The sequence below is a fragment of the Vipera ursinii genome, assembly GCF_947247035.1.
Source record: "Vipera ursinii genome assembly, chromosome: 2".
In the NCBI taxonomy this organism is placed as follows: Eukaryota; Metazoa; Chordata; class Lepidosauria; order Squamata; family Viperidae; genus Vipera; species Vipera ursinii.
In genome coordinates, this window is record NC_139513.1 from 27,925,421 (window position 1) to 27,952,418 (window position 26,998).

Below are 26,998 nucleotides of genomic sequence, written 5' to 3' on the forward strand. Positions count from 1 at the left end.
GTTGAATGTAAGATGGCGCCCAGGGAGCTGTGAGGGGGAAAAAGACGCGGGGCCTGAGGCGGTGACGGCGCGAGGCGACAGAAGGGGCCGGGGTGAGGCGGAGCTGGACTCAGTTGGGGGCTGCCGAGTCTTCTTTACGGGAGCGTGAGGCGCGGTATTCCGGAGGGAAACGCAGCATTTGGATTGGTGAAAGGCGTGGTGGGGTGGGGGGGACGACGACGACGACGACGGGAGGAGGTGGCGGCGGTAGCGGCATAGAAGCGGGGGGGGAGGGGGAGCGGGCAGGGGAGCGCGCTCCCGCGAGCCCGGCCCCGGCTGTTGTGTGGCGCCGGCGCCGCCGCCAGCGCGTGCACGCGTGGAGATTGGCGGCTGGGCAAGGCGGGATCCACTTGAGGCCTGCGCCGTTTTCCCCGGGCAGGGCCCCGCCTCGAGTTCCCAAGCCTTCCTCCGCGCCCCCGCCCACTGGCACCCAAGGTGGGGAGGGCCTTCTGGCCGCCTGTAAAGCTCTGGGGAAGCCGCGCTGGAGAGTTACCGACGCGTGAGTGGGCGCGAATTTCTCTCGCCCGGGTGCCGACTCCGGAGCAGCGGCGGGAATAGGCGAAGTTTCAGGATGAGGCCGGTAGGCCCTGGTGCTGCAGAACCCCGGGGAGGCGGGGTGAGCCTCATGGTGCCCTGCCGGCTGCTGCCAATTTCCTGGCCGCCGGTCATCGCGCTGGCTGTAGAGCGCAGAGCGCTTCTCTCCACCTTCGGCCTGGAGGCTGCAGTAAGGAAGGCGAGGCGGACCAAGGCGGGGCCCCTGAGGTCCGGGCCTTGTTCGAGGACCAATAGTATTTGTCAGGAACTTTAAAGTGCTGTATTAAATATTATACAGTGAGCTATTTACGTTATGGAAAGCTTCAAATAAGCAAGGGGTTATTCTCAACATCTAATTAACTTTTATCTCGGTCCGAAAACATTTGTTCCAGGTTTCAAGTGTTACTGTCTCGTTTAATTAGCTATATAACCTACTAGTTGCAGTATGTTCACGACCTTAATTCGGGCCTGGAGAGGATATATAAAGTCGCTGAGAGTGAGGGCCAACTTTGACGGCCCGTATTTTGTTTATTATGTGCAATGGTAATAGACACGTGAAAGAACCTGCTGAAGGTTTTTGCTTGCTTTCAGTCTGAGCCTGTATCTTTGGCATTTCCCCCCCTCTTGTGTAACTTTGAAGAGGAAATAGATGTGTTGGTGCTCAATTTTATAAAGTGGTGCCAATTTAAATGAAATTTTATCCTGTCAGCCCTTTGGTTAGACTCAAGAGGGTAAGATATATATGGTGCACAATGCACTATAGTAAACAAATACTGTACCAGCTTGCCTTGCACCTTGTTTCACAAAATGCAAATGAATTGGATAAGGAATTGGCTCAGATGGCCCTGCGATCTGTTTTAGTTATCTAATTAGGTTACTATAAGAGCAGTACTGCAGAAAGTACTATGGTATATTATTGTTGGCTTATTCAAAGCTCCAGAAATCTTGCAATTTAATATATAATTGTGTAAAGTAATATAGCCATATAATATTTTATATTGTTGAAGTAAAGTCAGATTGCATAGGTTTCTCAAGCTTTGAGAACTCATCCAGATACTGAGTGGACCCATTTATTTCTACAGAATGATTTTACTATATTTTACTACATTCCCTCACAAAGACCATGACTTTGGATATATTTAGTTCATTTTATTACAGTAGAAATTTTACTATTCATTCAGAAACTTCATGCTGGGGAAAAATGAGAGTCTCTAGAACCCTGCCTATTTAAATAAAGTATTTTATAACATAACTGTATTTTTAATATTACAAATATAGGTATATTTCTTTGTTCTGTCTTCTCTATTTTGTAATGAGTCATACAGAGTTTAAAACATGAATATCAGAAATATGTACAGTGTGCTGTCTGGTTTGTCTACATTGCCCATATATTTCACATGTGTCTGACTTTAATAATGTCTAAAATTTTCTGATTGTACTGATTGCTAATCTTTTTCTACCCATCCTAATTATTTATCTAGTTCCTCAGCCAGCCATGCTGACTGAGGAATTCTGGAGTTGAAGTCTACAAGTCTTAAAGTTGCCAAGTTTGGAGACCCCTGAACAGAGCTCCTGATATTTTGGGGTTTTGATTTTTATCTGTGTCAGTTAGAAATGCTGATAAATGTAACATCTAGATACAATAGTACCAGAAATGTAACATGATATATCTAAGTACAATAATATCAGATTGGGATAGGGTGAAATAGGCTGCCTTCAGTTTCTATTATCTGGAGGCTGTAATGGATAAAAGATCAGTGGAAGATTTCAAGAAGATAAAATTGCTTAGGTTAGGTAATCTTGAATTATCAGATGGTTATGTTTCTAAACAATTGTCATCGCAGACTTCTACCTAGCCATATATTTTATAATTTGCCTTGGGGGCATGTGGAGATTTGAAACATATTGTGAATAAAATACTAAGACATACATAGTTGTAAGTGGGATTCCAGTATGTAAGAGTAGAATTAGCATCATGATACAACTTAAGACAGTCTCAGTTTGCTGTGGGTATCTGTGTAAATCCTATTAAACTTTTATTCAAATTTATATGGCCACCTATCACAAAAAAGTGACTGGGTGGCATACAATAACTATTCATATTCATAATTATTCCAGTTCAATATAGCTGTCTTCTAAAGTTAAATTTTTATTTGGAAGAACCATCATACAATTGTCAAAATATATTTAAAAATTATTAGATGGTTTATTTTAGTTAGTGTTGCCAACTCTTCCCTTTGACACAATATTTTTTTCTAAGCAGAAGTGTAGACGGTACACAATCTTCATTCCTCTTGGGAAATTGTGCTTACTGGGTCAGCAGCTAGGGGAACAGAGTCATTGGTTTTGACTTGCGAGAGAAAGCTTTATCAACTGTAACTGTTTTTAGAAAAAGGTTTTTTGAAAAATTAAACATTTTAATTTTAATATGTGCAGATAAAATATAGAACTGGTATTTCATTTACTGCTTTATAAAGTAAATCAGATATATGAATTACCTATAAAGTAACATTTTAATCTGATGATTCATTAATTGCTTTACTATTCAATTCCTAAGCTAAAATGAAAAGGATGGTATTATTTAAAAAGTTGAACTGTGGTTAATATGACTCACAGTTTCTATACATAGGAGGTATAGCAATATACAGTAATTCCTCAATAAATTTAAAAATGGTACTGTATGAGAAACAAACAGTGTAATAGATTTTTAATGTATGTAATAGGAATAGGCTGTAATAGCAGATTACTAAATTTAACGTAATGCAGATGTATATGAGTACATGTTCCATTATCACTTCTGAAAACTAATTATTGTAACCTTTCTATCCTTTTTATTACCTGGTTATTGTCAAAGTCAGAGAAGAAATGTAATATTATATGCATTAGAAATTTCAGAAAAGGCTTTATTTATTATAACTTTGCTTTGATTGACAGTGGCCAATCAACATCTTGCATGTAATTGCAATTTTAAGGCCTGGAATATAATCCACATTAAAGAATATACTGTGGTTTAAACAGAGTAGGTTAATTAACTTGCATTAATTTAATTTTCTGCAGTTCTGCTAGTCATAATGAGGAAGATGAAACTAGATAGAACAGTGAAGTCCTACTCGTCTCCTAAAGGAGCTTTTCTGGGTGCTCCCTTTCCTGTTCTTTCAAAGGATTAAATGGTGTGTTCGTATATATTTTAATAGAAGCTTAAATATCAGAAAACTGAATTCTTGAACAGAAGTCACAAATGGTTGTTGAATATTTTTAATTGTGTGGTTAGTATGTATGTTTGGTTAGTCTTGTTCCCTGGGGTAAAGGCAGACCCTCATTCTTCTTGGGGTCTTCTGGCTCTGTCAACTAGCATGGAAATCCAGTAGTGGTGTGTGACCCCTGGGGGTGGTTTATTTATTTATTTGTTCAATTTCTATGGTTAGCCATCACAGTCAATGACTGGCTAGTTTACAATTCAGAAAAATATATTATGATTAAAACATTTTAAAACAAAAGCAATAAAACCAGTGAAAAACATTAAAAACATCCAATTCAACATATACAAGAGCATGATATTTCGGCATTTAACAATATAGACAGGAAATGGGGCCTTTGGCACATTTAGTGCCCCAGGCTCGGGAAGATAGCCAGGGTTTTAGGGCCTTACAAAAGGCTGGCAGGGTTGGGACCATTCTGATCTCCAAAGGCAGGCTGTTCCATAGAAAGGGACACTGCAGAAAAAGCTCATCTTTTGGTCCCCGTCAGCCAACATTCTTTGTCTGATGGGACCTGCAGCACACCTATTTTGTTTGACTGGTTGGGCAGGCAGAGATTCTTGGAAAAAGGCGATCCCTCAGGTACCTCAATCCCAAGCCGTTTTGGGCTTTGTAGGTAACCACCAGCACTTCGAATTGCACCCCAAAACATATCAGTAACCAATGCAGTGCAGGTCGGTAGGTTGAGAGTGTTCCATTCATCTTTTTAAGTTTGTTTAACTGTCTACATTTGTATGAATTTTTTTTATCTGTGAACCACAGTCATTTAGTGTGATGGGTGATGTATAAATTTGAATAATAAATAAAACTCAATGACTCACTCCGAAATTCCCATAAATAAATAGAGCGATGACAGTTTTTAGGTTATGGTTAACTTCACATATTAATTATTTAATTAATAATTAATTATTTCAATATATTTCTTGGCTGTTATAGTGAATAGCTGTGTGGGGCTGCTGATCTGAAGAAAGATTCAACTGGTTTATAAAGACAACAGAGATAGGAAGCCAGTGGTCTAGAGTTTAAACTCAGAATTAAAAAATGACTGCCTTTTTCTTCTAAGGAACCCTGAGGACTTTGCAATATGAATAATTCTTTGGAGAACACAATTTCCTTTGAAGAATACATCCGTGTGAAAGCACGAACAATCCCCCAACATAGGATGAAGGAATTCCTGGACTCCCTGGCCTCCAAGGGCCCTGAAGCCCTACAGGAATTTCAGCAGACAGCTGCTACCACAACCATGGTATATCAACAAGGAGGCAACTGCATTTATACAGATAGCACGGAAGTGGCTGGATCTTTGCTTGAACTTGCCTGTCCTGTTACAACTAGTGTCCAGCAACAAACCCAACAAGAGCAACAAATACAAGTGCAACAACCCCAACAAGTGCAGGTAATGTTAACGTTGCATGTCTGTGGAGATTCTCAATCATCCAGGTCATGGTGGTCCCAGAGATGCATCTCTGGACTTCCTTGGGTTTTTTTCCTTAACATTTCACTTCTCATTTAAGATGCTTCTTCAGAGAGGAAGAGAAGTACGGAAATATAAAGCATGGTTTTGTGACGGTTTTTAAATTGTAAGATTCCAGTTGCATTAGGTATAGATCACATGAGTAAGTTGGAGAATATTCTGTTTGCTAGTGATAAGAATTGTAATTCGAAAATATGTTCTACCCAAATAGTGTTAGAACTGCTTTCATTTAACTTGCTTCAAAGGACATTTACAATAGAAATAGAAATCACAGAATATGTAGGTGCCCTTGACATTTACTTAAAACCAACAATACCTGGGTATAGCACTGCTTGTATTCTTCCTAGAATACTACAGAGAATTCTGATTATAGTTGTGCTGCCTTTTTTGGATACTACTCAAGTACCAGAAAAGTAGCTACTGTGTAGCATTGATAATAATAATATAAGGGTTTTTTTCCTGTACAATACTGTTTAATGCAGTACAAAGAAAAAAATAGTAAAGATTGTATTTGCAGGCAGTGGCAAACTGGATATAAGGATGGTCCATATAGGTTGATTATTGCCAGCTGGCTTTTATTGTCAATGGCCATAGATCAGGGATCTCCAACCTCTGGGCTTTGGCTTGCTACTGGGCAGTGCCCTGTTTAAAATTAGGCCACATGAGTGGCTGGCATGTGTGCGTGCATACAACTTAACTTGCACTAGCGGTGGGCCTGCGGGCACTCGCATGCATGTGCCCCAGCCTGCCACTCATGTAAGTCAAGTTGCCCAGTCACGTGGCACAGGTCTCCTCTCTTCCCCCCCCCCCCCAGCCAGGCCGTCAAGCTGCAATGGTTGGGGACTGCTGCCATAGATTGCACACCTAACAGTTTAGTTTGTTATTTATTTCATATTCATGTAAATGAAGACTGTTGGCTTGTTTTTCTAAGGAAGTTACAGTCCTCAGGCATACTTCTTTTTTGCTTATCACTGTCTTATTAATATAAGTCAACCTATTTTGATTTAGCGATGCCTGTGGATGCTGTTTAGGCACCAAATACAGCTCCATTCAGATGTCCTGTCTTAAGTTTGCAGTTGAGTGATATGGATAAAATTGAGTGACCTCACTTTGAGGTTTCCTTTTATTTGGATGAAAGGGCTTTAATAAAGCTAGAAATAAATTTCTTTTGATTAAAAAGTTGCGATTCGTAAGACATCATAGGTTGCTGAAAGACTCGTACATTAATAAGCCATGGTACCACTGAGGAGTAGCCTCAACTCTATAAGGTAAACATTGGATTTCTATATGAGAGTAAAATTTAAATGTGCAAGTAAGAATTTTCAAATCCTAATGTTTAAATAAAGTGTTCATAATTGAATACTAAATATATTCTATTAGAATTCATAGTTCATGTATTTAAATATACATAAGTTTAAATTATATAAAACTACATTATATTAAATTATACAATATTTATAGATACAGGATTTATATATATGTATTTCTCATTGCTTATAGATTGCAGGACTTAAAAACTCAAATTTTGTTTTGAACAGTATTCACAAAGTAAAAAAGAAGCTGCTGCGTTTCGAAAGATTAGAGAAATGCATAACGTTTTTCCTTTATGGTATAGACTTGTGGAAAACATTTTAACTAGCTCATAAAATAGTTCACATGAACAAATACTATGCTCTCCTTTTTTGATTATTAAGCACAGACTGAATTAATGCAAAAGGAAATATTTGAATTTACACAAAATTTTCAGCATTCTGTAACGATGCATTTGTGAATGCCAGCTTTCTTAATGTTGCCATCAAGGAGTAAGAATGCAGATATGAACAATTCTTATCCCTCGCTTCCTCTTCTTACATTTAGGTTTGAGTTATAGAATGGAGGCTTCTTGTGCCATCAATTTTTCCTTCTGTTCTATTGTGTACACCAGGATAACATTGCCACATATGTTGATGAGTCCGATAGCCATGTGAGAGAGGGAGCCTAATTATTGCTAAATTGTTTTTGCTTGAACACTGAAGTGGCTGAAAGCTAATCGGGGCAAGAACAACTTAGTTTTTTCTTTATGTATATTTACACACACACACAACTTAATTCCCTGCCCTTTTGGCTTTTGGGGGCATATATACAATCAACTTAATATTCTCTCTCTCTCTCTCTCTCTCTCTCTCTCTCTCTCTCTCTCTCTCACACACACACACACACACACACACACACACACACACACACACAAAAACACCTTAATTCCCTGCCCAAAAATAAGCCAAAAGGAGAAAATTATATATATATCACGTATTCATCAAATGTCAGTGTTCCTAAATTACATATTTTTTCAAAAGTATGATTTTCTAACATTACATTGCATTATTAATTTTGGGAATAATAATAATAATAATAATAATAATAATAATAATAATAATAATAATAATAATAATAATAATAATAATAATAATAATAATTAATTTTAATTTTTATACCGCCCTTCTCCCGAAGGACAGGGCGGTGTACAGGGCAATACAATAAAATACAATATATAAAAATTAAAAGAAATATTAAATACAATAGCCCAATTCAATAGATTAATACAAAACGTTAAAATACCCCTAAACCCATCAGACCAGGCCGGCTTGTTCAAATAAATATGTTTTTAGGTCACGTCGGAAGGAGCGAAGGTCGGGAGCCGTCCAGAGCTCCACCGGTAAACGGTTCCAAAGGTCTGGCGCGCCCACAGAGAACGCCCTCCCCCTGGGGGCCGCCAGTCGACACTCTTTGACCGACGGCACCCTAAGGAGGCCCTCTCTGTGGGAGCGCACTGGACGAAGGGAAGTTGATGCCGGCAGCAGTTATCCATCCTTGAATATATAAGAATATTACTGTTTTTCCAGTTTTTCTTAGCGGCAGCACATGCCTGATTTAACCATAACCTCTCAAAGATAGTTAGATTCCAAAGTTTGGGAACATAACATTAACATCTTTTTTAAAAATCTCCATAAATCTACATTAAAATATTATTTAAAAAATGCTGGTGATTTTTTAAGATCAAATCAGTAATCCTCAAATTTTTACATTGCCAAAGACAATTCTAATATAATTATGTTTATGCACATTCAGCCAAGGGGGTTTGGTGTATTTCTAAACATAAGTTTTCTGCTCAGCGTGCTTACTGTTTGTAAAGTCCTCAGAGGAGTGTTTGAAGAAAAAAAATATTTGTTGGTGATATTTTAAATGTTAAGGATCAAATGGATTATTTCTGAGTTGTGATTCTTGGTCAATGAGATGCTCATCTTGCACTGAGGTTGGGGTGGTGGTGGTCTTCTATTCTTTTCCTTTGAGATTCTACCAAGATGTATTAACCTTTTTTTTCTTTTCATTATGGATACTCTCATGTGGCTGCCCAGCTGATTTGGTGCTTATTTAAGTCCCAATCCTGGTTTATTCATTTATTTGACTTGATATGCTTCCAGCCCCCCAAAGTAGGGATTTTGGAGTTGATCCCCTAACTGCTCATGTGTTGCTTTTGCAGGTGCAGGTTCAAGTTCAGCAGTCCCCCCAACCTGTGTCCACCCAGCAGCTCTCTCCACAGCTCACTGTTCACCCAGCCTCAGAGCAGCCAATACAGGTCCAAGTGCAGATCCAAGGCCAAACACAGCAGCAAGCATCCCAGACAATACAGGGTCAGGCCCTTCAGAGTCCCAGCCCTTCTCAGTTACAGGCGGCTCAGATCCAGGTGCAGCATGTGCAGACTGCTCAGCAAATCCAGGGTGCCGAAATACAGGAGGAACACATACAGCATCAGCAGATCCAGGCCCAGCTCGTGGCAGGACAGGCTATCGCCGGAGGACAACAAATCCAAATTCAGACAGTTGGAGCACTTTCCCCTCCTCCATCTCAACAAGGTTCACCACGGGAAGGCGAACGAAGGATCAGCACCGCCAGCGTCCTTCAACCAGTAAAGAAGCGCAAAGTGGATATGCCTATTACTGTGTCATACGCCATTTCAGGGCAGCCGGTGGCTACAGTTCTGACCATCCCCCAGGGTCAGCAGCAGAGTTATGTGTCCTTAAGGCCAGACTTGTTAACGGTGGATAGTGCCCACCTGTACAGTGCCACTGGGACCATAACTAGTCCCACTGGGGAGACTTGGACAATCCCGGTTTATTCTGCCCAGCCACGTGGTGACCTGCAGCAGCAAAACATTACCCACATTGCCATTCCTCAGGAGGCCTACAATGCCGTCCATGTTAGTGGCTCCCCAACCACTTTGGCCACTGTGAAGCTAGAAGAAGATAAGGATAAGATGATAGGAGGTGCATCGGTAGTGAAAAACTCTCATGAGGAGGTAGTGCAAACTCTTGCCAATTCCCTTTTCCCAGCACAGTTTATGAATGGCAATATCCACATTCCAGTGGCAGTGCAAGCAGTGGCAGGGACCTACCAGAATACAGCACAGACGGTTCATATATGGGACCCACAGCAGCAGCAGTCCACATCACAAGAGCAGGCACAGCAGCAGCAGCAACAGCAACAATTGCAAGTTACTTGCTCTGTAAGTAAGCTGTCTTTATGAGGCAAGTGTCTGCAGGGTTGAATAACTGAATATGGGCAGGATTGTCTGTCCTATCTCTAAAAGATAACAGTTTTAAGGGGAAGACTTGTCTACTTAACTGTATTTTGAATACTTACATTCTGTGATTTTATATTTGTACCCAATCTTTAAATGCTGTTCTTCAAGAATGTCAATGGGAATATAATTATTGAAATGCTTTTATCCAAATTGTTAGTGCAGCCATGCTTGGAATACCGCAGGGAAAAAATAACATCAAAATTAATAAGGAATTGGAGTCCATTGGAAAGGTTGCAATAGTTGAGAACCTTTGCCTTGGGAAAACGAAGCAAATGGGGCCAGGGAAAATTACTGAAGCATATACCATTTTACATGATATAAAGGAAATAGATTGGGGGGGAAGAGGAAAATTTCCCCCTTATAATGCTTGATCATCCAATGAAGCTGAATGGTGGGAGATTTAGGGCAGATAGATGGAAGTGCCATTCCATACCGTATACATATATCCTGTGCATTCAGTGTCACAATGACAGCCAGTTTAGATAGCTTTGATTATGTGCCATTAGGTCATTGTCAACTCTTAGCGACACTGTCCCAAACCTGGTCTTTCAGGTTTTCCAACTGTAGAGGACTTAAGAAAGCTAGGAAAGGAGTAAGCTGGGAGCACCCATTTATACCATCATTTGTTTCCTCTTGGTGACTTTTCTTCTTAGATTGTGTGTTTTGGGAATTAGAAGGATAGTTGTGATCTGTATGAGTCGGCATGGCTTATGAATTTCTCTGGATTGCACACTTTGTTCTGAATCAAGTACTACTGTGTTCTCACATAGTTTAGTTTTCTTGGTTGGGAAACAAACATATGAGAATGTCAAGAACATAAAATCAGTTACAATTGCCTGGTCTTTTTTTTTTGGCAATGCATTCTGCAGAAATATTAGACGTTTTAAAATAAGCTGTCTTATCATTACTATTACTATGTAGAGATTTTTGTAATCTAGATTGTTGGATCCAATTCTGCATAATTGCAGAAGATAAAACAATTCTTCACTAGTATAATGTTCTTATTTTTTTATCGCTGTCAAGTAGAAATTTTGTGCTAGACATAAAGTATTGTGCAGTTTTCAGGCTAACCATACTTATTTTAGAAGACAGAAAATAAAAATGCTGCACTAAGAGGCTGGGACACAATATTTGTTCTTTGGTTTTGTTTGAATACTTCATGTTTTTTATAAACATTGGAAACATTACTTTTTTTCTGTGCCATGTTCTATATTACTATGGGAAGTACCTACAGTGCATTCAGAAAGTATTCAGACCCCCTTCACTTTTGTTAATTTTGTTATGCTGCAGCCTGATTCTTCAGCTGCTGAAATTCAATTTTCCCTCATTAATCTACACTCAGTGCCCCATTATGACAAAGTGAAAACAGAATTTTAAAATATCTGTAAATTTATTAAAAATAAAAAACTGAAATATCACATTGGCATAAGTATTCAGACCCTCCATTCAGTACTTTATTGAAGCACCTTTGGCAGCAATTACAGCCTCAAGTCTTTTTTGGATATGACACAACAAGTTGTGCACATCTGAATTCGGGGATTTTCTGCCATTCTTCCTTGCAAATCCTCTCAAGCTCAGTCAGGTTGGATGGCGACCTTCAGTGGACCACCATTTTGGGGTTGCTCCAGAGGCATTCAATAAGGTTCAAGTCAGGGCTCTGACTGGGCCACTCTAGGACATTCACAGAGCTGTCCCTAAGCCACTCTTGTGTTGTTTTGCTGTGTGCTTGGGATCGCTATCATGTTGGAAAGTGAACCTTCAGCCCAGTCTGAGCGCTGTGGAACAGGTTTTCATTGAGGATATCCCTGTACTTTGCCCCATTCAGCTTTCCCTCAACCCTGACCAGTCTCCCAGTCACTGTTGCTGAAAAACACTCCCACAGCATGATGCCGTCACCATGCTACACTGTTGGGATTGTACTGGGCAGGTGATGAGCAGTGCCTCCAGACATAATGTTTAGAATTGAGGCCAAATAGTTCAATCTTGGTTTCATCAGACCAGAGATTCTTGTTCCTCACAGTCTGAGAGACCTTCGGGTTTTGTCTTGTTTTTGTAAACTCCAAGTGGGCTTTCATGTGTTTTGCACTGAGGAGTGGCTTCTGTCTAGCCACTCTGCCATAAAACCCAGATTGGTAGAGGGCTGCAGTGATGGTTGTCCTTCTGGAACTCTGTCCCATTTCCACCCAGGATCTCTCGAGCTCAGTCAGAGTGACCATCAGGTTTTTGATCACCTCTCTAAGACCCTTCTTGCCCGATTGCTGAGTTTGACCAGGAGACTAGCTCTTGAAATAGTCCTGGTTGTGCCAAACTTCTTCCATTGGGAGAATTATGGAGGCCACTGCGCTCCTAGGAACATTCAGTGCAGCAGAAATTTTATTGTAGCCTTTTCCAGAGTTATGCCTTCCAGTAATCCTGTCTCTGAGCTCTGCAGGCAGTTCCTTTTACCTCATGGCTTTTACTCTGCTACACTATGGATTGTCAGCTGTGAGGCCTTCTATAGAGAGGTGTGTGCCTTTCAAATCATGTCCAATCAATTTACCACAGGTCAATTCCAGCCAAGGTGTAGAAACATGTCAGCATTGATCAAGGGAAATGGGAAGCACCTGAGCTAAATTTCAAGTGTTATTGCAAAGGGTCTGAATACTTATGCCAATGTGATATTTCAGTTCTTTTTAATAAATTTACAGACATTTGTAAACATGTTTTCACTTTGTCATTAGTGAGTGTAGATTAATGGAAAAAAAATTTAAACAACTGTAGAATCAGGCTGAAGTATAACAAAATTGACAAAAGTGAAGGGGGTCTGAATACTTTATGAATGTATAATCTGTTTCTGGCTGCCCTGTTGAAATGTCAAAAAGCATGCAAAATAATACATGAATGAAAATTATGTTAGCAGTGCTCACGGTAAATTAAAGTTAGTTTTAAGAGTGAAATTAATGGTTTGAAAAATAGTTTTCTAAAAATTTCTAATAAGGAAAAATTGACAGTGGAATCAATTATCAAGAGAAGTGATAGCCTGAAGTTTACTCAATATATTCAGAGACTAGACTGCCATTTGTTTGTTGTTGTTAGTTGCGAAGTCGTGTCCTACCTATCGTGACCCCATGGATAACGTTCCTCCAGGCCTTCCTGTCCTCTACCATCTTCTGGAGTCCATTTCAGCTCACACCTACTGCTTCAGTGACTCCATCCAGCCACCTCATTCTCTGTCGTCCCCTTGTTCTCTTGCCCTCAAGCTTTCCCAGCATTAGGCTCTTCTCCAGTGAGTCCTTCCTTCTCATTAGGTGGCCAAAGTACTTGAGTTTTAGCTTCAGGATCTGGCCTTCTAAAGAGCAGTCAGGATTGATCTCCTCTAGGACTGACCGGTTTGAACGCCTTGCAGTCCAAGGGACTCGCAGGAGTCTTCTCCAGCACCATAGTTCAAAGGCCTCAATTCTTTGGCGTTCAGCTTTTCTTTTTTGTTACAGATGCTTTAATTTGGGTTCTTGCTCATACACAGAGTTGGATTTGGTTGCTTAAATGACCCCTTTTAGTTCTAAGCCAAGAATGTCAAACTCGATGTCATGTGACCTCGCATGATGTATCGTGACTTTTTCCCCATTGCTGGCAATGGAGTGGGTACGGTTTCGGCGTGACACATCTGGCCCAGGGTCAGCAGTTTGACGTGTGTTCTAAGCTATAGATATAATGTGCAAAGCTCATGTATACTAATGGTGAATTACTCCTTTGGCATGATGAAAACTTAGTGCTGTCCAAATATTTCCAACTTCAGTTCCATCTCCTCAGCTAACAAGGCAATACACTTAAATTTAAAACATCTGGAGATAGCTGAGTTGCCTGTTTATTTTGTGGAGAAAACAAATACATATTGAGGCTTTAGAACTATGTTTGAATCTCACTCTTTCATGGCGTATAGTATAGTTGCAGAAACCTGCAACTAGGTCCAAATTGAATTCTACTTACTTGTTCATATTCCATTTGTGCTAATTTTTTATCTGATAGGTGTGGCTATGATTAAAGTTATCCACTGTAGACAGATATGTCCAATCTTAAGTGCAGTTCAAGTTTTTATGATACATTTTAAATATATCTGGCAAGCAAATATATTTTAAAATAGTTGGATTTCTGCAGCTTTTTAAATGCAGTGATAAACATTTTATCTTTGCTAAAAAGAAAAGTTTAGTATAGCTTATATGGATTTCTAAATAGAACTATTCCCCATCTACAGAATTATAGAAACATTCTGATAGCATATTTCATAAATAACACTAGCTAGAATTTTTAAACGAACTTTTCTTGAACAACCATGTAGGCAATAAGTTACAGTTAGCACAGATATCAATGGCTTAGTATACACACTAAACCATTGATATCGGTGCTAACTGTAAGTTGTTGAATTATGTGGCTAGTGTAAATTTATTAAAACATATTTCCTTATTTACCTTCAGAATGTTCCTACAATGACAGTAATCAAAATCATAGCATCCTCATGCAGAAAAAAATCACACCTATACTTTGTTTTAGATTTAGAGAAGTTCCCTGGCTTGAACAGAATAATCTCAAAGTTTACTGAACTACCATTTGGTTGTTTATATGTGTCTGACATTTAGAAAGCCACGTTCTATCTACATGCTGTTTGCACTTCTTGCTAATACTTAACATTTGAAAAGTTTCTACCTTGTAATAATGGTTGAGAACTTGTGGCCTGCCACAGACTGCTGGGCTACAGCTTTTTACATTTTGTGCAGTTTTCATATTTTAGATTCTTTCTGATTTAGTAGGTTTCTTAACCATAGTGCTTATTGTACTGTTAGTTCTGAGTTGGGTCTGTTTTAGTAAAGGGTAAGAAAAAGGCAGGCAGGCATCCTATAGAGTTTTTTTTTCTAATGATGAATGTACATATCTAAAAAGGTAAAGGTTCCCCCCGCACATGCGTGCTAGTCGTTTCCGACTCTAGGGGCCGGTGCTCATCTCCGTTTCAAAGCCGAAGAGCCAGCGCTTGTCCGAGGACGTCTCCGTGGTCATGTGGCCGGCATGACTAGACGCCAAAGGCGCACGGAACGCTGTTACCTTCCCACCGGAGTGGTCCCTATTTTTCTACTTGCATTTTTACGTGCTTTCGAACTGCTACATATCTACATTAATAGAAAACTCCTAAGCTTAAGTTTCGTTTGATAATCTGTGCAGGTAGTCCTATTTGGCAACCTGGAGTGGCAGATTATAATGCTTATAGAAAAGGTTAACATTTTTTATGTGAAGTTAAATAAATTTACAGAGAATTTTAATTTGCAGCAACTTTGGCTCTTTTATGACTCGTGGACTTCAACTCCCAGAATTCCTGAGCCAGCTGGCTCAGGAATTCTGGGAGTTGAAGTCCATGAGTCATAAAAGAGCCAAAGTTTGCCTACCTCTGGACTAGATGATGTCCAAGGTCCCTTCCAACTGTTATTGTTATAATCAGGGGAAGGAAATCATTCCTCTTGTTTTGGGGACATATATGGATACTTACAAAGTGCCTTTTAATATGTTAGTATTCAGCCAGGCAACAAGGTTGGTTCTTTTTATTTGTTACATGTTACATAAATGTTTGTTACAATATATCCTGGTAAGAACCTCAGAAACCTTTTTCATAAATAGGCATTATGAAAGGCAACTTATTCATGAGGGGGTCGTTGGTGCTCTCTGAGCTTGGTTGTTTCCTTGCAGATGTTTCATTACCCAAACTAGGTAACATCATCAGTGCTAGTAGGAAGTGGGGGCTTGTTCTCAGATTATATTCTAGTGGCATGCCTTGTCTTATTAATGTTGTCTTATTAATGTTAGAACTGAGATGTCTACCTTTGGCAGCGAGGCATCCTTAATTTCCCTAGTTGGTTGGATTTAAAATTAACAGCTTTTCCTGTCCTGTAGCTTTTGAGCTAAAAAAGTAGCTACTTAAAATGAATAATTAAACAATGCAAATTGGGGAGGAAAGGGGGGTATATAAAAGTTCAACAGAATATACATTTCAAGAAACATAAAGGGTTTTTATTTTTTTTTCAAATGTACATGTGTTGCAGGAACGTAAATTCAGAAGACAAGTGTCATTTGGTAAATCAAAAACATATTTTAAGTAAGGTTTTAGGTAATCATAATCATAATAATAAAGTTGGAAGAGATCTTGGAGATCATCTAGTCCAACCCCCTGCTCAGGCAGGAAACCCTATACCAATGACTCAATTATGATCCAATCTGGGGTATATTATGATTATCTAGGGAATACAATAGTTTTCTTGTAATCTTGAGTTGGTCTGTTTTAGTAGGTAGGTAAGTAAAAGGCAGGCAAGCATCCTATAGATTTTTTTTCCTAATGATCGATGTATGTACCTACATTAATAGAAATAAAAATTAATAGATATAGGCCTTTTAAAAATCTTTTTAAACAGATAGTTTAGGAGGAAGTGACAACGCAGAGGTCACTGTGGCTTGAAAAACATTTGTCAGTTTAGTTGAATGGCTACCCCTTCCCCACACCAAGTTCAGTCTTTATTGATTTTACCCCGCAATCCCCAAACAGCATTATTTCTGGAATTAAAATTTTAAGAGCCCAAAGGGATAATGAATTTTTCCTGGCCAAATCTTTTATGCATCTAAACTTTTACTGAAAAAGAAGGTTAATGGAGAATGGAATTTGCTTTGAATTGCTTTCTATCTGACAGAATTTTAAAAGTATTTTTCTTGGAAGTTAATTCATATGCAGGAAAGAGGGGAAATTGCTGTAAGAACTTTCAGTTCTCAATTTTGAGTCATTCCAGAGCATCCATCCGAAGAATAGATATAGCTGTAAAAAAATTTTTTTTACAGTACAATGAAAAAGTTGATTACTAGGGCCTAAGGCAATAACTTTCCTAGAGAAAATCTCTAAAGTCACCAAGAGTCAATACCAATATGATAGCACATAATCAAAGGCAATAACTTTAGTAGTCTAGACACACTCATTAAAATAATAGGCCAGATTCTTACTGAAACCTAAACCTTGCTTTCGGTAATATCTGCTCAGGGAAACTGCAAATAGTATTATGAGAGGAGGAAGAAGTCATGTGCATTGCATCCACATATAGCAGAGGTCCCCAACCCTTTGGGCACCAGGCACCGGTTCTGTGGATAAAGGTTTTTCCACGGACCGGAGAGTGCATGGTTGTGTGTGCTGCCTGCATCCCACAGATGGGGCTTTGCTTGTTTGTGTGGACCGGTTGCTGGCATGCTGTGGCCCGGTACCGGTCCACAGGCTGGGGGTTGGGGACCCCTGACCTATAGCACTCAGCTGCCTTTCTTAGGCAGGGTCACTGTGAAGAATATTCTGGCTACTTGGTCGCTCAGATCCACTCCTAACTGTAGTTCAGTGAGAGGTCTGATCAAGTTACCTGAGACTCAGTGTTGTAGTGTGATCTAGGATTAGTTGAAGCCAGTGATTCCTGAGGAGATGGATAGGTTTCTGTATGCTGTTAGTTCAGCCACCTCTTTATTGGGCCCAGATCCCTCCTGGATTATTAAGGTCGTCAGGAAGCTAACTAATTGGCCTTGGAGGGGGCCGTGCTTTTGGTCTTGTAGGAAGTCCCCGAGAGGACCAGTCTTGGACCCAGTGGTTTTAGACAACTACTGTCCTACCTGCAATTTTCTCTCTTTAGGGAAGGTTATTAAGATTGTGGTCAGCTTGCAGAGAACCTGGAGGAAACAAATTATCAAGATCTGTTTCAGTTGAGTTTCAGCTTTAATAATGCTTACTGATGACCTGTGTAGAATTGGGCTGGAGATGGTGCATGGGCTTCAATATTTCAGCAATCTTCAGTACTATTGCTCATAGTATTTTTGGGATCAGTGGTGGGAATTGGGGGCAAAAATGTTATGGCAGTTCTCTTCATTTCACGGCTGTTTCCAATCAGTGTTAGCAGAGGGGAGAGGTCATCCCTTCAGCTGTCTTATATGGGCTGCCACAGTTTAATTGCTCGCTCCTCTCTAGAAACATCCACATGAAATTGTTTTGGTGAATGTGATCGTCTGTTTGGGGTTTGATATCAGTATGTTGCTGACGAATTATATATTTCTTCCCCAGGCCAGTCAGGTAAGGCTATCAAGGATCTACCCTAGTGTCTGGAGACTGTGTGGGCCTGGGCAACCAACTCCACTCAATCCTATCAGGACTGAATGGCTGTGAATACTAGAGCCAAATATTTTTCACCCATACTCTTGGATGGAGTAGTGCTTCCCCGTTAAACATCATGCACACTTTGGGAGTCCTTCTGTAATCCCAGCTCCTGCTTAAAGCTTCAAAGAGCAGCTGTTTGCCAAGGGAACTTTTGCACAGTTCTACCTGATATACTAATTGGATCTCTTTCTGGAGTAGCCATTTTATGGGTTGACTATAGCAATGTGTTCTAAATAGGGCTGCCCTTGAAAGCCACTTGGAAGCTTCAACTGGTTGAAAATGCAGTTATCACTGGCAGCAATGGGCATGCCTTGTATGTTTATGTGACACCTCTGCTTCATGAATTGTGCTGTTTTCCAGTATACCTCCAACTCTGATTTATGCTGTTGGTTATTGCTTGTTAAAGCCCTTTGTGTCCTAAGGCCAAATTATCTGAGGAACTGCCTATCTTCAGTGGTTTCTGTCTGCCTGGTACATGCTTGGCAGAGTTGGTGGAGTCCAGGCTTCTTTGATTAAATAGTGGCATCTGTTGGAAGTCAGGAAACATACTTTCTCTGTGGTGCTTGCTCTCTAGAATAAAATCCCCCCTGAAATCGGTGGCCCCTATACTGATAGGGCTCTGTAAAGCCTTGAAAACATTCCCTAAGTCTTGGGTTAAGATGGATAGAGCCCCTTGTGAATGTGCTTTTTTTCTATGCCTTTATATAGAGTGAGGGCATGCAGCAGAATAACAGAGTTGGAAGGGGCATTGGAGGTCTTGTAGTCCAACCCCCTGTTCATGCAGGGAACACTATATCATTTCAGACAAATGGCTGTCCAGTCTCTTCTTAAAAACTTCCAGTGTTGGAGCATTCACAACTTCTGGAGGCAGGTTGTTCCACTGATTAATTGTTCTAGCTGTCAGGAAATTTCTCCCTCATTCTGGGTTGTTTCCCTCCTTGATTAGTTTCCATCCATTACTACTTGTCCTGTCTTCAGGTGCTTTGGAGAATAGGTTGACACCCCCCCCCCTTTTTTTTTTTGACAGCCCCTGAGACATTGGAACCACTACTATCATGTCACTCTTATTCCTTCTTTCCATTGAACTATAGACAGACCCAGTTCCTACAACTGTTCTTCATATCCTTAAGCCTCCAGTTCCCTAATCATCTTTGTTGCTCTTCTTTGCATGTCATCTTTTTATACTGTTTTTATCGTTTATTATATTGTTTATTATATTGTCAGCTGGCCAGAGTCAGTTTGGAGTTAGCTGGCACCTAAATTGAAGTAAAATCTATGTTAATGGAACTGGGAATCAAATTTTACTTTAGAACATAATTATGGGAAGTGTCGGTCTCTGTGTTGGACTTGAAAATATCTTGAATACCTCTTGCAATAAAGTGAAGTTCACTGCATTTTTGTTTTTTGATTACAGAGCAAATAGGAATTTATCAATGAAATCTGCTTAATAATTTGTGGAAATAAGAAATTATTTGCAGAGATTACAGATGTGTTCGTAAGCATAACCATATAAAACTGAGACCAAACTTGTGAAGAATCATTTTTACTTTAAAGAAACTCCAGCAGGAGTTGCTAAAATGATTTTCTTCCACAGGCACAAACTGTTCAGGTAGCTGAAGTGGAACAGCAGCCACAGCCTCAGCCTTCCCCTGAACTTCTCCTTCCGCAGTCTCTCAAGCCAGAGGAAGGACTAGAAGTATGGAAGAGCTGGGCACAGACTAAAAATGCAGAGATGGAAAAAGAATCACAGAACCGGCTTGCACCCATTGGTAGTAAGTGCCTTAGACTTTCCGGTTGATCATGTTCTCAATTGCATTGCATTGATTTTAGTAATTTTGATATTTTTTATAGCACAGTAAACCTTCATTATGTTTGTTAGACTTGCATTATAAAATGAGCCTTACCACCTTAAAAAAAAACCTAAACGCTGTTTCAAAAACTATTATTTGATGTGCCTTCCCCCCATTTTTTAACACATGGGTGTATTTTTTGGATGAGGGCCATACTGGGTGTTTTATGTAAGGTACAGGTAGTCCTTGACTTACAACTATTCATTGTACGACCGGTTGAAGCTACAACAGTAGTGCAAAAGGTAATTTACAACCAATCCTCCCACTTAAAACTATTCCATTGTCCCCACAGTCACATGATCAAAATTTAGGTGCTTGGCAACTGGCACATATTTGTGGAATTATGTCACCTTCCCGTGGGGTTTCCAAGTTGTAAAATTTGATGCAACTCACTAAACATTGCTTAGTGACAGGTGTTCTGGTCCCAATTGTAGTTGTAGAGGATTACCTGCATTGGTCTATACTGCAAAACTTTATGGGGGCAAGACAAAAACTAAATTTGTTAATGAATTGTTAACTGTAGCTAACAGTGTTACTGATGTTGTCATGTACTTTTATATTCTGTCAGACTAAAAGTTACAATTATTAGCAGCAAAAAGTTTGATGAGGACAGGCTGTATCTTCAATATCAAAGTTTAAAATATTTATTGGTTACTTATTCACCAGTATGCTGAAGGAGGAAGTGGTTGTGATTTTGTAGCAGAATGGGTTGATTTAAATAGTCAAGAAAAATGAGATTTAAATGGGGATTTTAAATGCCATTTGATGATCTTATCTTCTTGTTTGCAGGACGCCAGTTATTGAGATTCCAAGAAGATCTCATATCTTCAGCTGTAGCAGAATTAAATTACGGATTATGCTTAATGTCTCGTGAAGCTCGCAATAGTGAGGGCGAGCCCTATGATCCAGATGTTCTTTACTATATCTTTCTGTGCATTCAAAAGGTGTGCCATCATGGAAAGTCTTGCTACAAGTAGTTTTAATACACAAATAGTTTTAGGCATGTTTTGAGTGGAAATACTAAGGCTTAAAATTACACAAAAGCAATAAAACCAATATAAACCATGATACTTTACTATATTTTCTAAAAATAATAATTATACAATTACAAAATTCTTACCTAACTGTCATCTAACTTTGCTAGTTTACAGAAAAAACTCCCTTAATATTATTTTTATTAAGTTTAAGACTTCAAATCTTTCCGGAATGACTCCAGTGAGGGGGGGGGGGAGAGAAAAGAATTCCATTATTCAGGTTTTGAAATGCATGCAAATGAGATAAGCGAATTGTGAAAAGGAAATTGAAACTTTAACTGAAACTTTAACTTTAGCTGGATGTATGCCTTATAAAGAAGCATTTTACTGATATATTCTGATATTTAAACATACCTAGGTTTTAGAAGCGAATAAGTATTTGTTATACCAGAATTTAGGTTCTTCTGAAATTTTATGTCAGTATTTTAAAACTTGTTCTTATGTTAAGAGGGTATTGATATTTCAAACGGTGTTCAGAGAAACACCTAAAATATTGCAAAATCACTAACCAAGATTTATTTAACCACCTGGTTCATTTAATGACCAGGGTAAAAATGGTCGTAAATCAGGTCTACTCATATGACTCGCTTTACTGATTTGTGATGGAAATTTGATTCTCAGTTGTGGTTTTAAGTTGAGGACAGTACCTGTGTATTTGAATGAATACTAAATGTTGGAAATTTTCATTACTACAACTGTTGGCTTTAATCGCTGTGAATGTAATTTTGGAAATTTAGCTGAATGGGTATTAGCCCTGTTTAATTCAAGCTTGAGACAAATAATGTCTGAGACTTGCAGGCTGCTTGGATGAATAATACTCTTGATTTCATATGATAGAAATAATTTTTTAGATTTTCAAAGCCCTGGTTAAAATTATATTAAACATAAATCTTTGGATGTCTGACAAAAGTAGGGGACATGTATTTGTTGAGTCCATTTTTCTGAAAGTAACTTATTTGAATCTGAACTGAAATGCTTTTACTTAGCAGTACTTTTTACTTTAGACTGGTAGGGATTTTGAATATAAAATTAAACATACAGCCCTTCATTTCATTACATTAATGAACATCATGGTAAGGTGTTTTTTTTCTCCCTTGTGTTATTGTTTCTTGCAGTACTTATTTGAAAATGGGCGAGTTGATGACATTTTCTCAGATCTCTATTACATACGGTTCACTGAATGGTTACACGAAGTTCTCAAGGATGTGCAGCCTAGGATCACTTCTTTGGGTAAGAGAATCTTCAAACAGATAGTTGAGAGAAGTATCTAAATATTTAACAATAACTGAACAACTGGTGGAATTTGCTATCACAAATCAATTGTTTTTGTTTTGAAATTTTATTTTTTGCTCTGTTAACATTACAATATTGAGAAGTGCATTGTTTGTCTCTCTTCTTAGGAGGAGCCGTCAGTTAGGTACCTCTGTACTGATGCTTTCTTTTTATCTGCACAGGATATGTTCTTCCCAGCCATGTGACAGAAGAGATGTTATGGGAGTGTAAACAGCTGGGAGCTCACTCTCCTGCTACCTTGCTAACCACTCTCATGTTTTTTAATACAAAGTATGTACCGATGGAAGCATTACTTCAATAACACCATTCCGATTATTTTAAAATAGGCAGAATCCTATTATTTTCCAAGAATTTTGAATTAGTAAGAGCAAATCAAACTTCCGGCAGAATATGGAAGAGTTACCTTGTAGGGGGGACGTGCGACATATTTTTTTTAATAAAGAAACAAATAAGCAAGCATGTAAGCAAACAGACTAAAATCTAAAGCTGGTTTAGTACAATTACAAAGAAATTACGGACCAGTAATTTTCTAGTTCAAATTCTGCTTCATCATATAGACCATACTGTATGTGGTTTTAAGTCAATAGTCTGCAGCATGATCAGCTGTAGGTCAGTAGACGTAAGAAATGGAAGTTTGCTCTTTATGGCAAGTGCCTTCACATGTTTCAGAAATGTTGACTGCAGTCCAGCCTTCTGTTTTCTGAAAAGGCCATCCTAATCCTTTAAGAATATATTTTTTGCTGTAGTGTTTTTATATCATTTGAAGGGCACTATATTCATTTTGAACATAGATCTTTCCCCTAATTGTTGAAGGAAATTGCTCTGATAAATGAATATTTTTTGCTGAAAATGATTTTATCTAGATACAATAGTATGGCAACAGTCTTTTGTTTAATCACATTCTTAAATATATATATGAATGTCCTTGATTATTGAAATATAGATACTCCGTGCCTAGGTCCATAGTTCATAAATGTTTGACCATTGATGGATATGGGGGACATGGGTTTTTTTTCCAGATTTGGGATAGAGTATGTAATTCAATGGGCACTTTTCCTGTCTGCAGATATTTCCTGTTGAAAACAGTAGATCAACATATGAAACTGGCCTTTTCCAAAGTCTTGAGGCAGACTAAGAAGAACCCTTCTAACCCTAAAGATAAAAGTACAAGCATCCGATATCTAAAGGCTCTTGGGATCCACCAGGCAGGCCAAAAAGGTAGAAAGAATTTCTGAAAGAATGAAAATTTCTACTACTTGGCGATGTTCATTTTGCACAGCTTTTTTCAGGTCCACTACATAGACTTTGTGCAATAAATAGGGTATAAATTGTCTTGTAAAGACATGTATGTGATCTGTTGGAAGTACGGATATCCCCCCTTGCGATATGTGAAATTGCTGCTTTCACTTTTAAGTGTTTCTGGTAGTCGTTCATCAAGCCTTTCATAACTTACATTTCTCCTACGTGCAGTGCCTTATTAAGAAGGCTAATTATTTGCAAGAACTCTTTTGGAAAATAGTATGTGACAGTATATGCAACAATGAAGATGACAGAGATTACAAAATATGCGTTGTTCCATTAACAACATTGACATCAGTCTGTTCATCTGCCATAAGAAAGTATTTCATGGTTCTGTATCTCTTGGGGTTGATTTGCAGTTACAGATGATATGTACGCAGAGCAGACAGAGAATCCTGAAAACCCATTGAGGTGTCCTATAAAACTCTATGACTTCTACCTCTTCAAATGGTGAGTTTTCCCAGCGCAATTGTCCATTGTTCATTAACTTCAAGGGCAGGTTGTTTGGTACAGGTTGTCCTGCAGCAATTTTCCTGACAGTTAGAACAATTAAATGAGTGGGACAATCTGCCTCCAGAAACTGAACGATGATGATGATGATGATGATGATGATGATGATGATGATGATGATGATGATGATGATTATTATTATTATTATTATTATTATTATTATTATTATTATTATTATTATTATTATTATTTTATCCAAATTCCTACCAGAAAAGTAAGTGGGGAAGCTGGCAGAAGGTCACAAGTAGCGACACCTGATATCCTTGCTTAATGACCCACAGCTATTCACTTAATGATGTCAACTGGGAATGTCATAATTTCCATTGCTAAGCAACACAGTCACGTGACATCAGACTTAATGACTGTGTCACTTAGTTGCAGAAATTCCAATCCCACATCATTAAGTGAGGACTACTTGCCATCACAGAAATGCTTGATTCATACATTTTATTATGTGGCTGAAGAAAAGTCAGGCAAGGAAAGCATGTTACAGACCCTGTCAGTTAAAGAATTCCAGCTTGCAGAAGGAGGAGCCTGCCCTCCTGTTGCCCTCACTCTCTGGAACCTTTGGTCTCCTGGCCTTTGGAAAATGCTAAAAAAAACCGAGATGAGCATTTTCTAAATATAATGAATAAATAAACAGTCTTTGAACAAGTTTGATATATATTAAAGGCTTGCAAATAGGAATCTCAAGCCTGTCATCTAAGTTATTTTCTTGGTTAATTAGTTAATTTCTTAAACTAATTAGTCCAGGCTTAATTCAGTACTAAACCAAGTGTGGGAAACATCCGGATTTATATAGATCTCTTGTTAATAACATTAACTATTTGGGATCAGTTGAACAATACATACTATAGATTTTTACTTGTTCGTCAATTGACAAAATCAGGTTTAGTATTGTTTCCAGATAGTCTATTGCAGCTCAAGAATATAATTTTCATCAGATAAAGGTCTCTTTTTAACCTTACGGTCTTAGTGGCTCTGAGCTGTTGCTGAACAAAGTTGCTGAATATGTTTAAGCAGTTACTTGTAGTAGGGAATGTTTCTTAAGCAGGCTTCGTTTGAGAGTCCTGTGAAATCACCAAGCTAACGCAGTCTTCCAGTTACTAAAACAGGATTTCTTGATATATGATACAAAGGAAACATAGGCAATTGATTATACCAGGGGTAGGCAACCTTGGCTCTTTTATGACTCATGGACTTCGACTCCCAGAATTCCTGAGCCAGCATGCTCTCCCTTTCCCTTCAGCATGGCTGGCTCAGGAATTTTGGGAGTTGAAGTCCACGAGTCATAAAAGAGCCAAGGTTGCCTACCCCTGCGCTAGATTATATCAAATATGGTGTATATTCTGTATCCATATTTTTTTCAAATTCTTTTAAGTGAGTCACCAAAAGGTAGAAGGGAAAAAGAAAAGATAGAGTAAGAAAGGTATAGCATATGCTTAAAGTTTCCATTGATAAGAATTATTCCTATTTTATTCTAATTACAGATTATCTTAATCTGATTTCATTATCTACAACAGACCAGATTAATTTGCCCTTTTCAGATTTCATTTTGCCTATTAATTTCATGAAGAGGAAGAGGAAACGGCCTTTGTTCCTAAGATAGTGTTAATAGCATTTCCAAAGCAAACACTAATGGTTTTTTTTTCTCTTTGTAGCCCGCAAAGTGTGAAAGGCAGAAATGATACATTCTATTTGACTCCTGAACCAGTGGTGGCTCCCAATAGCCCTATCTGGTATTCCATCCAGCCAATCAGTCGAGAGCAAATGGAGCAAATGCTTACCCGGATTCTGGTGATACGAGAAATTCAAGAAGCTATTGCGGTGGCCAATGTTAGCACCATGCACTAAAGGCAGCCCTCCCAGTTCAGAAAAAGGGTGCAGGGTGGAACTGGGTGGGGTGACAGCAAGGCCAGGATCAATTGTACAGCCTTTTACACTAAAGGAGATGCCTAATTTTTTTTTTAATTGATGTAGTTAAGAAGCCCTTTTAGGCTTCTTCTGGTTAATAAGAGACCCTTTCCATTGTGTATCCGACCCTTTTGCATCAGCTTTCTGGACACATTGAAGGCTGCATTCATTCTTTAGGAGCTCTGAAGTTCCATAGGTTGACTTGGGGATTTTTTATGATGTGAAAAAAACAAATTTAATTGGTGGACTTGGCCTGGGTGGGCCACTACATTCAAGCTCATGAACTTGGAAGCAGAAAACAGTGGATATCTGCCTGACCTAAAGAAAAAGGTGGTTTGCAGTTTCCTTGTGCTTGGACACTAACATGTCCTAGAGGGGGATGTCCTGCAATTATGATTTATAAGGAGCAGAAAATCAATTTCTATTAAGACCTTAAAAGTGACATTTTTAGATGTTAAGTACAAACTACAACACTTGCTTCTCTTCTCTTCTCTCTCTCTCTCTCTCTCTCTCTCTCTCTCTTTCTCTTTCTCTTTCTCTTTCTCTTTCTCTTTCTCTTTCTCTTTCTCTTTCTCTCTCTCTCTCTCTCTCTCTCTCTTGTTTGGCCTGATGTTGAGGCCTTAAATCCTTGAGGCTCCTGTGCCTAATGGAATTCTTGTAACATACACTTGTGTATCATATAAAGATACCACCCTGTTTCTCTTATGTATTCTTATGCTAGTTGTTTATTAAGAATGACAAGCACGTCTTTTGAACATGCTGTTGAACAATGTGTCTTTATTGGGGGAGCAAAAGACATAACTTAGTAGCGTACAGAATGTCTTAACTATTCCTCTACAAATTTACTAGCCTATTTAAAGAAGGGTTTGTTTGTTTTTTTCCTGGTTACCTGATTCTATGGGATTCATGCAAGAAATTGTTTATTAGCACACTAACTTGTTGCTTTTGTTGTAATTTTTAATTAAATGAATTTGGAATTGGGATAGCA

General features: G+C 38.8%; 1 protein-coding gene across 5 annotated transcripts; it reads left to right on the forward strand.

The window, feature by feature from the left end:
• QRICH1 (glutamine rich 1) lies at nt 1-26,998 on the forward strand. Of its 5 annotated transcripts, none has more exons than XM_083353815.1 (11): nt 1-92; nt 3,631-3,743; nt 4,767-5,226; nt 8,822-9,844; nt 19,705-19,882; nt 20,750-20,904; nt 22,110-22,224; nt 22,449-22,557; nt 23,354-23,505; nt 23,946-24,036; nt 25,758-26,998. In XM_083353815.1, the coding sequence occupies exons 3-11, from the start codon at nt 4,915-4,917 to the stop codon at nt 25,948-25,950; spliced, it is 2,328 nt and encodes a 775-aa protein (XP_083209941.1). In that variant the 5' UTR covers nt 1-92; nt 3,631-3,743; nt 4,767-4,914; the 3' UTR covers nt 25,951-26,998. The 5 variants fall into 5 exon arrangements, with proteins under 5 accessions (XP_083209941.1, XP_083209945.1, XP_083209944.1 ...); XM_083353818.1 differs by having other exon boundaries at nt 8-92; nt 4,894-5,226; XM_083353819.1 differs by lacking the exon at nt 3,631-3,743 and having other exon boundaries at nt 3-92; nt 4,894-5,226.

Bases quoted from the DNA above. Each gene is read 5' to 3' on its own strand.
- QRICH1 (XM_083353815.1), top strand. From the start codon at position 4,915: ATGAATAATTCTTTGGAGAACACAATTTCCTTTGAAGAATACATCCGT. The intron at 9,845-19,704 runs GTAAGTAAGCTG...TTTCTTCCACAG, and splicing joins AATTGCAAGTTACTTGCTCT to GCACAAACTGTTCAGGTAGC. The intron at 22,225-22,448 runs GTAAGAGAATCT...TTATCTGCACAG, and splicing joins GCCTAGGATCACTTCTTTGG to GATATGTTCTTCCCAGCCAT.